At 35.5% G+C, this 13593-nt stretch overlaps 1 protein-coding gene across 1 annotated transcript in view; it reads right to left on the reverse strand.

Moving 5' to 3' along the window:
- KIF20B (kinesin family member 20B) overlaps nt 1-13593 on the reverse strand; it is a 30792-nt gene that overhangs the window by 15315 nt on the left and 1884 nt on the right. The window contains 13 exon segments of the mRNA XM_053984005.1: nt 805-924; nt 1108-1169; nt 1757-1982; nt 2928-3078; nt 3680-3819; nt 4570-4824; nt 5806-5968; nt 6416-6562; nt 7029-7100; nt 7536-7647; nt 8516-8710; nt 9368-9416; nt 11335-11519. Of these exon segments, the coding sequence (XP_053839980.1) occupies nt 805-924; nt 1108-1169; nt 1757-1982; nt 2928-3078; nt 3680-3819; nt 4570-4824; nt 5806-5968; nt 6416-6562; nt 7029-7100; nt 7536-7647; nt 8516-8710; nt 9368-9416; nt 11335-11519 (1877 nt within the window).

A 13593-nucleotide genomic window follows, 5' to 3' on the forward strand; every position in this document is an offset into this window, starting at 1 on the left:
GGCAGAGAGAACACAAAGTATGGCCAAAGCTTTGCGTTCACAGTGTAAGAAATGGATTAGAATGCCAACTAAGTTTCAATTAAAATGGTCTCTAAACTACTTCAGGTTACTGGAGATCAGGTTCAAAAAAAAAAATCCCAAAAAACCTCTCACTGTGTGTTTTGATTTTTTTTTTTTTTTTTTTGCCTGTATATATCTAGTCAAGCTAGCTTCCAGCACTCAGGAGATATCATTAGACTACACAACTTCAAGTATTGTTAATCACATCAAAAATGGAGATACCCATGTCATACCTTCTTAATTCAAACTCTGCTCAATACATCCACATTAACAATCTTCCCTTGAAAGTGTGCCAGCATGTTGGTGGTGGGTGGAACACACATTGTTTTTTTCCTAATTTACACAATTACTGTATTTTTTTACATTCTTAAATTTCAGCTTAAACTAAGATTGAACTTTTGTTGTATCAAAACCTAATTTTCTTCCTCTTTTATTCAGACAGTGATGCACTTCCTCTATTCTCATTGTTTTAAGCCTCACAGTTTGAGGTATTTTTATTTTTTTTAAATGGCTCATCAGAGTCTCATCTGGAGTCCTCTAATAATAAATTCAGATGAGTACTTCTGAAAGTCTCATTATTTACACTCAGCCTGCTAACATTGTGCTGTGGCTTCAATGCCAATTAACCTGCTATCATTTGAAGTAAATAGCAGTTATTTAAAGAAAATGTCAATTTTACCAAGTCCATTATAAACACATTAAGATTTTTTTTGTATCAAGAAAATGAAGATGTCCAAGACTTACATAGTCTTTTATGGTTTCTTCTGAACGGGTTATCTGACCTTGTAGTTTCATAATCATTTCATCTTTTTGCTTCACAATGTCAATCAGTTCTTGAATCCTTTCATTTTGTATATTCATTTTCTTGAAAAAGAAAAAAAAAAGTTCAGTGTTAAATTGAACTCTATCATGCTTTTCAGAAGCAAGATCAATTAAACTACGCTTGCTATAAAAAAAGGTTAGAAGCATAGTCTAATAGCATTTCAAGTTATTTGAATTTTGTATTAAAGCAAACAATTTTGCACAAGTTTTTTTTGAGAAAGTTACCTCAGTTGCTTCTTTAAGTTGCTCAGCAGACTCATCCAATTTAATCTTCTGTGTTTCAAAGTCTGTAACAGGAAAAAAAGCCTACATAACATAATCAGCCATCACAGTTTACTCAGTAATCCATGTCTTTGAGTCTTCTAGTACTTCAGTCATTTTTGAATACATTTATTTTTCAAGTTGACTTCTACTAGGGCATTTCAAAAGTTGTTCACATTTTCTGAACTGGACAATTGAGACTTGCAACCCATTCAAAATAGAGATCACATCACAAGATCTTTGCTGAGATCATTATGAGGTGCTGCTAGTTTTTCCTCCAAAGTTCCACATGATGCCTGACTACACTACATCAGTGAAACAAAGTAGTACAGGGATTACAATACAATAAGGAAATCAATAACTTTAATGTTTTACCCCCGCCATTCATAAGTCTGCAATTGACAATTTTAAGTTTCTTCTTAAAAATGAAATAAGCAAGGCCTATAGAATTGTTTAAACCCGAACATACACAAAACAATGGATTACCACCATTTTACATATGATTTGGTTACACAGTCCCATTCAATGAGATTAATATTCCTATTTTATAGTATTTCATTTCTTCTCAATTTCTTAATTTGGGTGATTCACATCACACTTACAACCAGATTACCTTTGGTTTTCTTCTCCAGCTCTTCCTTGGTCTCAACTAGTTCAGCAGTTATTTTTGCCAGCTGTTTTTCAAGACAACCTATTGTTTCCTGTGGGTCCTCTAAGGACACAATGTACTGGTGTGCTGCTTCTGCCTGATTTTTGATATCAGTGATATCATTTTGCAGAGAAGCAATAACACCCCCAAAATCAAGGTAGTCATCTGTGTCTGTGCTGTTTCCTTCATTCTGAAAGAATTTAGATACATTTAGAAATGGCAAATAATTACAAAAAAGCCATTATTTATACAGAAAATATGGAAGATTGTTAGGAATTCTAATATATAAGTACAGTTATAATTCTGACTTCAAAACCATCTTGTGGGCTCATATGCACTGATTGCCCGTTTCTATTTTCACACACCAGTTTCCAGTATCAAGCTAGAGCTACTTTGTTTTTATAACATTTAATTACCCACCATTACATTTCCCCTTGTATCTCCACAAAAACATCCCCTCCAAGTTTATTATAAAAGTTAGCATATTTTAAACCATTGAGAATATTGAATAAACAGAGCAAGCAAACTGTTTTAGAAGGAATACATCTAAAATTTTCATATGACAGGAGAAGCTTGTGAGGTCAAATTAGTCTGTGGTAACTTACAGTAAGTTATACCCAAAGACTGACTTTACATATTGCCTCTTTAAAAAAAAAAAAAAAAAAAAAAAAGAGTTCCAAACTTTAAAGAGAAAGACTCAAGTTAAGAGTCTAGATATGGCTTAAGTGGATGAATAATTCTCATTGCCTCAGTTGTTGCTACTATTGCTCTAAGAGAGAAGTCTCTGTGACTACCCCAGCACAGTCCATATGTGGGGCCTAAAGTCAGCCTCAAAGATTTTAAATAAGGCACTAAATGCAATGGATTCTATAGCATTAAAAATTGCAGATTTTCCCCCAATTTCTTTGTACAGAATAATTGTCACTTTTGTGCTGGAGAAATGCAGAAAACCCCAAAAATTCCTGAATCCCAAGGCTCAGCAACCTCATCTATTAAATAAGATAAACATATCTTGCTGAGGACACAGTCACATTGTGTGCAATTCCTTGAAACCATCCCTGGTATTTCTTGAGAAATACCATGACCATAACAGGTAGCAGTAAAAGGGACATTTGGGGCAAACAGATAAAAATACCAGAGGTCCAGCTTGCTCACTGCAAGGCTGATCTTGTAATTTACTTTTTTCATCAGCATTTTTTGTACAACTATTTACAAGTTCCTTGAAGATTTCCAGGCGTTTTTCAGCATTTTCTTCAAGCTGTTCTCGTTCATGAGAAAGGCACTTTCTAGAGTACAAAAAAAACCCAAGTCAGCTAAAAGCTAGCCATGACAGAGGCTAAAACATTATTAGCACAGTTGCCTATTAACAAAGATGATTTCATCTTTATTTTGGCACAATAAAACAATACACAAAACAGTGCTGCTACCCTAAACCAGAAGTATTTTTCACACACACCAGAAGAATAAGAGGGATACAAATACACAGATTATGGATAGCACTAAACAAAAAGCATTTTTCTAAGCTGTTTGAGACAGTATGTTTGGAGTATCACTAAAACAAAAAGGAACCAAAGAATTTGCAAATGTCACTCTTTCCACAACTTACCAAAGCAGTTCTTCCCTTAGAAAGAGTTCTACAGGATAAAAACACTACTTAAAAATTATACACACACATTCCTACCCATCCCACAGAAAAATCAAAGCCTTTTCTAAAGAGCATTTTTCCTCAGCAAATAAGCCAAACGAAACCAACACATTAACTGATGCAGTAGAAGATCAGATCTAGCAGAAGATTGTGGTCTCTTACAACAAAGAGAGATTTAAGAAAAGTAAATTTACTTTCACTTTCTTAACAAGTAACTTTAAAACCACTTCAAGCCAGCTTACTTGAAATTTATTTCCCGTTGAGCAAAATAATCCGTAAATTCTTGAACCACTTCTTCACGAATTTTTATTTCCAGCAGTAACTTGTTTTTCTTTTCAGTAATAAGTCTGTTCCTCAGCTCTTCTACCAGATTCACCAGCATCTAGAATTACAAGTAGCATTATGCTTTTCATAAAGAAATACTTTACCACAAGTGAGATATTTCCCGTTCCTCAAACACTATAACACGTTACTTTGCAGCTGGAAAATTTTTTTCCAGTTCTTTTATTAGCTTATTCAGAAGGATTTGTGAGTAGATTGCACTACCTGTTTGGTATTAACACAGCAATTTAGGTTAGCACAAAATGGGGATTTCCAAATAACACCAAGTTTATAACAAAAATTCTTAAAGTTATCTTTAAAGATGGACTTAAGATCCACAGCATTTGGCCTTTTTTTCCAGATGTCCCTTTTTGGGTATTAATGAAATCTCCACAAAATGGTCTCTAGTCCTCTGTTACCTTGCTCCTTGTCTTCCCTAGAAGTGACTAAAATTGCTGTTTCTTAAAGAACAGTGTCCAGAGTTTTCTTGTGCATAAAATAACAAAGGAACAACCTTGTGCTGCTCAAAAATAGGTAATACCTTCTGTGTATTGACCACAGGATACCAAAAGAAGAGAAAGCCAAATCTGCAAGTCTTACTGCTCAGCTTGCACTTTAACACATTTCATAGTTTTCCCACAAGAAGCACCAAGGTATAAGTAATCCCACTTGTAGTTCCAAACACTGGATTTAGGCAGAATAAGGCAATGAGGGGGAAAGGGAAAAAAAAAGTGAGCTGGAAGAAGCCAGAAGAATACATTGCTTCAAGGCTCCATGCTATAATTATTCTTAAAGTAGCCCTGGCATATACCATGTATTTTTCTTTTGCAATAACAACTTCATTTCCTTCATTTTCCTGCACTGCTTCTTCTCTTGACATACTGGGCTGTTCCTCCATCTCATCATCATCATCTTCAAACACATCTTCCAAGGTTCTGTCCCATAGGATAGTAGCTCTTTTCCTTGGGATTGGCATTCTAGTGACATTAAGCAGTGAGGATTCTCCTGTCAATTTCTGGCCAAATGACTGATCTTGGGGAAGAATCGATGTGTCCATAACTAAAACCTACCCAAAAAAATCAAGAACAAAAAGTTATTGATATTTTTTAAAGCTCCATTGGCACCTTGAAGACCTATTGCACTCTCCTATAGGTCTCCTGAGCAGAGCACTCTCTCTGCTTACCTATCCTCTGTTCAGGGTCACTACTTAGACCAGTTTCCAGCTAGAGTACAAAGTTGTCACATTACAGCCTAACCCTTCTTTGGATCCCAGGAACACCAAGTTTCACTAACTGCATAAATTACAAGAGGCAGCAACAGATTGTCCATTTTCTGTACTTTGAGTTTCCAGCTGCATTACACAAACACCATCCCACAAAATCTATTTCTTTCACAGCTCTATAACAACTACAGTCTGCTCCTTCTGGTATTGTACTTAACCCGCCCAAATTCCAAAGGCATGGATTAACTGTCAACAAAACTTTTCCATGGCTTCCATTAAAACTACATCATTGATCCTGCACACTTACATCTTCCAACTTTGCCAAAGTTACATCACTGCACTTACTCCTACTGACTCTGCTTCCACCTTCCCACTGAAGCCTCTGAACATAAAGATGACCTTTCACACTCTTTGGTGCTCAATCTATTTTATCAGTAATTCAGATGAGCAATATTCCAAGCTAAGATAGTGTAGCATATGGGACAGCTAGAAGTGAGAGCATGTTGTATCTGCAGAAGAAATTTACCCAGATCACAGGAAAATTCTACCAAATATAGTAAGTTTCTTATTAGGTTGGATGTTTCATAGGAGTTTCAGATTTTCAGTAGATGCTTCCACCCCCACACTCCAAAGGAAAAAAAGTCCCAATAAAGTCTTTTTAAAAGCTGTAGGAGATAAAGCTCGATCCAGTGTAATTAAAAATTACTTCAATACAAGACAAAAATCTAATAACTAAATTCATATTCCTAAAAGGGAGAGAACCTTTTAGGTTCTTTAAAGCAAATCAAAGTTACTGATCAACAAGATAAACTACAACACACTTACTTTTTGTGCAATGGCTGAGAACTTTAGCACATTGAGTGTTTCCTCATATGCTGATGCACATTTGCTGATGTTTACTATCATGTACACCTTCCCCCTTCCACTGAAAAATCCTTGAAGGAAATGAGTTAATTTACTTTCCCGAAAGGGTATGTGCTGCTGCAACCTTTAAAAGACAAAAGAGCAGATGATCAGAAATTGAGTAAATTCCAGTCAGTGTAATAACTATCTAGCCTGAAGACTTGAAAGTTTCACTCTTACTATGGCACTAGTGACAAAGGTGTTTTAAATATCAACTTTAAATTTATATTTACTCCAAAGTTTGTTTGATAAGCCAAGCTCAGAACAAGGAAGTAAAATCACCAACATCTATGATAGCACATTTAAAGGATGTTATAATTTAAGTGTTTAAGTGTTTTGAAAAGCAAAACAAGGCAAGTTTAAAGATAACTTTTGTTCATCAACAAGACTCCAGTATAGACATCAGAAATCTATACATTCTTTTCTACCAAAAATTTAAGAGTTACTATTGTATATTTTAAACTATAACTTTTAAACATTGTAGGTAATACCTAAAAACCACAACCAATTGGCAATTCTAGGAAGGACTTACTTTGACTGCTGACAGTTCTTGAGTGCATTAATACACTTGCCTAGAGTCAGGAGAGAGGTATTTATATTTCCACTCTCTTTCAATCTGTCACCCTCATTGCGGGTCTTGGTATATCTTTCAGAACCAGCCAGATCACACAAAGACAATCTGAAAGCAGACAAGGAGAAATCGGTGAATTTACCTTAAAGATGCACTAATCATCTGCTTTTAAAAATGATCACTTTTCCTCATCCTTCTCAAGTCTGCTTCCCTAATAAAATTTCCTGCCATTTTCTGCTCAATATTTGCCCAACATGCTTCCTATTCCACCCCACCCACCACCTCTTCATCTTCTTCCTTCTGGGGACTTGCATGAGTTCAGGAGTAAAGAAGCAGGAGAACCTTGTGGAGGAGTACAGAAGTCTGGCAGAACCTTGTGCTGAGCAGAGGTGACAAGACACAACAGCACTGACACGGGATGGCTTGAGGGAGAGGGCCAAGTACTGTATGAGGGTGGCAGTGGGGAGCCACCATACATGCAGGAGGCTCTGCCAGTGAGCACTGGGTGCAGTACCAGCACATCAACATGGAAGCTGAGAACTGCATCACGAGAGACAGACTGTTCTGAACTTACTCATTGACTCGGGTCACCCTTGGTATTCCTGAATCTTCAATTTTCAGTAGTTTAACTGTGAATATGCTGTGACTAAAAGGAGAAATTAAAATCAGTAGAGAAGTGATAAAGTAGATCAATACTTTCAAAGTATTTTTAGCCTCCACAACTTCTGTTCAAAATGTTGTTTAATCTGTCAATACATCTAAGCATACACAATCAGACACAAACGTTTAAAGAGATGTTTATGTAGCATGTATTTTGATTTTTCCTCAGATATTTAGGTAAATGCTTTTGTATAGTATTTGATAAAATACTGTGAGCTTTAGTACATGTCCACCCTACTCAAGAATTGAATCCTTTTGGCTTAAGCCATTGTGCCACACACTGCTGCCACACCAAACCTGAACCTGGAGATCTAGACCTTGTTAAAGCCTCTTCCCTTCCTAGAAGCCATAAGCCATGCTTTAGTTTCTCCTTCCTCCCACCCATCATCCTACGCCCAGTGCTACTCAAAATGTTTCTTACCTTCTGCTGGAGCAATTATTTAGCTTCGTGCTTGCAATACTCTGGTGTTTCAACCCCAGTTTTAGAAGTCTAAAAGCTTCTTTAGAGTCAGAAATCTGAACCCACTGCAGATCTTCAGGAAGAACAAATATGATATTTTTTTAGATAACATTACCAAAATAAGTATTATGGGGATAATGTATACACAGCAAGGACACTACATTTACTTGAGGCATAGAAACATTTTACTGCATCTGCTTCAGACAGAAGTTATGTGATGACAAATCAGTTCAAAATGCCTCCTCTCATAGGAAAGGAAGGGCAAGTACATCACATCATTTCATCATTATTAGCACATTAAATATGTTCCATTCAAATTAAGTGAGCAACCTTAGCCTGCGCACAGACAAGTCAAAAAAGTAAGGTCTAATATGAGTAGAAATCCCTATAGTCATATTCAGCAAGGCAGAACTATACCTTCTAAATCCTAAAATAAAGAACAGCTTCTTCAATTTATACCACAGTTGAGGAGGGGAAAAGGAGGAAGGGGAAGTCATATGCAAATCTTTCAGCACCATCAACTTAACTGAAAAAAATCAGAAGAATTTTGCCTGCAATATTATGACCATATGTCTAAAGTCTGCTTCTCTACAGAGAATACTGAAAAAAATCCCAGAAACAAAAACCTAGAAAACTGTTGAGCTAATTATAAATACAGTTAAGAACTACTGACCTCTTTTTTTAAGAAAGTGGAAAAAAGAAAACCCCTAAAAAAATTGTCATTTGTTTGCAATATTTCTCCCATTTCAAAGAAATATCAAGGCAGTAGAGTGCAGAGGCTTTTAACAGTTCCAGTCAAGATAAAACAGTATTAAAAGCAGGGATACTTCTATGTATGTAGATTGTAATAATTTTGTTATTGAGTTTTCTAATCTAAGCATCATTACATGTAGACCAACTTTTCAAATTACATTTGGCAATTTGCAAGGTATTCTATTCACCTTTTACAAAAGAACATCCCTTGATGTCTTGAGCAAGGCGTAGTGTTTTTCTTTTCTTGTCATTTGATACAGGAATCAGTAGATCATAAAAACATTCATTGTATATCTCAAAAAATGAAACCCAGACAGAAAACTTGATATAATTTCTTGCAGTTGTGATAGATTGTTCCAAGTCTTCTGAGATATCTTCCAAATCTGCCAAGTACAAAATATTCCAAACCAATATAACCCAAGTGAGTTTCATTAAAAAATTAATAAGTAAAAATTGATATAACAAACCTTCTAAAAAACACTCAAAATCTAAAATCCATTTAAAAAAATCCATTTAAGTTCCCACCCCATTTCTTAAATATCTGGAACTCATGCTTAACTTATGTATTTTCAAGAGACACCTATGCTACTGCTTCCTTTTCCACTTTTAAATTCCATTAACCACATAAAGCTTGGTTAGAATTAGTAAAATCTCTTCAACATCTTTAAACTAAACTGACAAGACACCTCATTTTGACTTTTTAAAGTAAACCTAGTATTTAGGTAGTTTTTAAATGCTAGCATGAAGTTTATATAATTACATAGAGGTACTCTAAAAGCCTGGCAGGATACCACTAGGACCCACAGCATCAGTGGTACGACATTTCTTTGCTAGAACTTCAGCTCATTTAATGCCTGTTCAGATATTCTTCTAACCATTTTATCCTTGTGTTTTCTGCCCAGATTATTTGCTCACTATCCAATTCACAGGCATATAAAATTGACAAAACTCATTTTATTAGCACATACCAGAAGCCAGTTATTAACCTTAAGAAGGCTTATTTGCCAGCTTTAACTGCAAAACTGCTATATAAAACATACCCTTAGAATCCATAGGTGCTTTGTCCCTGTGGACAATCTGGTGGTCTACCTGCAAAAGAAAAGAAACTTTAAAATACACTGTTGACAGTACAAGTTATTTCTAACAGCTCTATTGTATTACTAGATGGGAATACAGCATGGGTGCAATATGCCAATGGAAAGACCCTGGTTGCACAGCAGGTCTAGTGCACCTGTACACTGCTATTGGCAGGGCTCTTCCTACCTCACACTCACCCTGCCTCTCCCCTCACACCAGTATATAGCATTTCAGCTTGCTGACTTGGAAACAGTCTAGCCACAGAAAACAAGAGGGGTAGGAACCCCTCACATAAAACAGGGTGATTCAAGAGGATGATTTCAGGATGCCAGTTGCAGTTTAAACATTAGTCTTAAACTTGTAAATCCAGGGGACTCTGAATTATTTTACTAATGGTATTTTGCTAATATTTGATTTCATATTTTTCCAGCTTACTTGGCTAACCCTTGGAAATAAGAGGTAAATGTAGAACACTCATTCACTTAAAAACTGAAATGAGCAACTTGCTGCTTCATGATACATGTTTGAAATAGAGTTGAAATAAAGCCCATGTTTTACTAAGAGAAAGACAATTTTATTTTGCTACTAAAAAAAAAGTAAACCAAACAACTATAGTTAGAGCTTTGGAGCTTCATACATACACTCCCTTCCCAGTCTTGGTTTTGGTTAGTTAGGTTTTTTCAGACATAGAACTGCAAATTGAAGTGCCTAAAGAAATTAAATCCATCTACTGAAATAAGTATGCTTAACAGAACTAACATGAAATAAAAAAACAGTTGTGGTTTGGTTCAGGTTTCTTTAGTATTCTGTCAAGGGTATATTTCATAATAAATTTTACAAATAAAAATTTTAGGTATTGGGTTTTACACATATAAAAACCCATACAAACCTCTGCTGCAGCAGATGCAAACTTTGCCAGCAAATTTGTAGGTTTAAGTGTCGTTCTTATAAACAATTTCAGAAACTAGAAGGTGTATTCAAACACACATGAAAGGTTTTTATGAAGTCCCTTCTGAAGGCTGACAGAGATAGATTCAACTTACTCCTGTGCTTCTGAAGTGAAGTCACAGAATTCTGCTGCCACCTACCTTCCACACTGAAGCCCAGTCAACCAATAGCTAAAAACCAAGGCAACAGATACATACATTCTTTTTGCTTTTCAACACTAGCTATCATAACTTACCATGCCACAAGGGAAATGTTTAATTCTTTTTGTAATAAAAAAAAAAGTACCTTTCTAGTTCCAAAATCTCATATATGCTCAGTTTTATTTCACATTATTCCATTCATTTACAAATTAGAAGACACCAAGAAAAAGGTATGGTTATATAAAGTAAAAATTCACCTAACTGTAATTGGACTAAACAGCTTTAGGATTTCAGTCAGCTCCTAAAACTGGAGTGTATTTCTGGACTGCTCAACAGTGAACTGTAAGAAAAAAGCCCAGTAAAAACTCATCTTTAATTCAAACTGTTAAGTCCACTAGCTTTATAGCTCTGTTGCTTCAAACAGATTTTTGCTTTGTTTAAGGATATTTGCCCAACTGAAAGGGCAACAACCTCAAAACTATTAATTTCTTCCAAGTATCCTGAAAGACAGTACATTCTTTAAAGGATCAGAGCTACTAGCATTCCCACAGATAAGAACTGAATGCAAATAGTCTATAACGTAATAGAGGATAAATTATCAAGTGTCCAAGCTACAACAAAAAAAAAATCTTTGTTTACATGCCCATGAAGTATTGAGCCACAAGACAAAAATTCCCAGGAACAGGGGTCATCAGCTCTATTGCTCACTAATCTGAATGGCTGGCTGCCAGCAAATAGACACACCCATGGTTAAATACAGCCAGTCTCTTCCCACTGCAAATGAACAACATGGAGCTATCTAAAGATGCATGTACTCATCAATATAAAAAGTGCTCCTCTACCTCTTTTATTAGACGAAGTAATGAATTTTTAATAGCAGTTTCTTCTTTCACTTGGTTTTCAGTCAGCTTTATATAATCTCTACACCTATAGGGTTTGAGGTCCATTGCTGTGTACAGCTTTCCTTGAATACTTTGAAACAACATATCCATAGTCCTTGGCAGAATACCAACATCATCTTCTGTCCCTGAAAGAACATACAAAAGAAAAATCCAGTTATTGCAAGGTATAAAGATAAATGAGGACAGAAGGATATATAAATCTCAAGGCATACACAAAGAGTTTGAAGACAACTTACAGCATGAAGCAGTGGAGTTTTCTTTGTATTCTCAAGGTAACAGAAATATCATTAGAAAGTTTTGAAAATATTTGGCTTTCAGGAACAGTTCATGCTCTATATCAGTAATGAGTATAACATAAAAGAAAAACTACTGGAGTATTTTGCATAATCTTAACCTTAAGGGAAAGCAAAACAAAAACCACCCATGACCAACAGACATTTGATAAAGACTTGCAATTTTTCAACTGTATTTCATAAACTGCCTTCACTTTCTCAAGGAAGTAATCTTGAAATAAAACTCATGAATGATCTCTTAGTTGCAGTCCTGTACTAATTCCACAGAACCTCCAAAACAGTTTCTAGAAGCCTTGCAAAGACTCACTCTTTTCCCTGTCCCAGACCCTTTTCTCTGAATATACTACTTTTGCACCTAAAGACAAAGAGTCAAATCAAAGTCTCAGTGCACGCTTGATCTTTCTGGATAAAAATGCAAGTTTAAAAAGGGTTTACTTATATTTGATTTCTAAACCAGAGAAAAGGGAAGTGTGAAAGAGGAACTATTGTCCCGTCTCAGGCTGATAACTTCTCCTGCTTTTGAGTCAGACGGAATAGCACTAGCTGCATCACCTAAGTCAGAACTTACATAAAATTTTGTTGGCACTCAGACCCCTAGCTAGTAGCCAAATACCACATTAAACTCCAGTACTCTTGCATGACATTTGTTTCTCCTCATTGTCTCGCTAATAATTTTTTGTTTATTGCAACACCACTTGTAATTCAACCTAACGTGAACAAAGGAATAGTCACTGGTGAATGAGGAAAAGTCCTAAAAACCTGGTTCATCCTTCACTTAGGTCCTTTGACATTGACTGAATACAGGTTCTCATGTAATGTTAAAGTGCAAAAACAGAAGAGTAAGTCCTGGTATCCAGTAGGTAACATTCCACCCTGTCAATTTTTATCAAAGTTCTAAGAATATAATACCATGAAAAAGCTTTTAGTCTAAAAAGCATCTATCAAGAATTCTTGAAACCCCATACAATACACCCCAAACTAGTCAAGCATAGGGGACTGTACACTTGAGGAATTGTTGGGTTTTTGTGATTTACCTTTATTTATTAGGAGAGAAAAGAACATCCCAATCTTGCCCCAGACAAATGATAACTTAAAAGTACTGGCAGTAGTCTTTAATTACAATCCAACGGGCAGAGGACTGCTTAGAAAATAATGTCACTTCAATGAAGAACAGTTTCAAGTGACACACAACTCATTGTCCTTCTACTGTTTCCTTGTATAAAATAACTGGTATTGCATCCAGATCTGCCATTTCATTATAGGAGATACTGTTTCATTGTGAATCAAATCATCTCATTTGTTAAAATGCTTTGAAAAATAGCTGAAGAATGACATCTTCTGACCAGAAAGGATATGGAGCTTGTGCACCAGGAGACAAAGCTTCCTAGGATATTGTTAAACTTGGGAACTCAAGCCAAGACAGAAATACATGAAAATAATCAAATGTGTTTCATGTTTATTCTCTGCCTATTATAATTGAAATACTCTAATATTATTTCTGATTTGTGCATATAACCTTTATAATAATAATAAAACTCCAGAAAATGCTAGTCTGGTGTAGAGTGACCTACAGTTTTCAAAATCTGTTATATAGAATATGCATTTTTTCCAACTTCCCCTCATTCCTGGGGTACGAGATACTTTGAGAAAAACAGAAAGATCACACATACATGCTTGAAATTATAGAGCCTTACAAAGTAATATGACCATGTGTTTAGCTTAACTCAGGTTGTGACTGTCTGTTGGTAGTTAAATTTGTTATGGAAGGAGACTTTCGAAGACTGTTAAGAGAAGCAAATGGATAGAGACTACATCTCAAAGGAAGGAAAAAGTTATGTTTCTGCTAGAAGTAATCTTTACAAAAAAAAAAACAAAAAAACAAAAAAAGTGCTTGCAAGAAGAACTC

This window comes from Vidua macroura, chromosome 8 (assembly GCF_024509145.1).
Source record: "Vidua macroura isolate BioBank_ID:100142 chromosome 8, ASM2450914v1, whole genome shotgun sequence".
In the NCBI taxonomy this organism is placed as follows: Eukaryota; Metazoa; Chordata; class Aves; order Passeriformes; family Viduidae; genus Vidua; species Vidua macroura.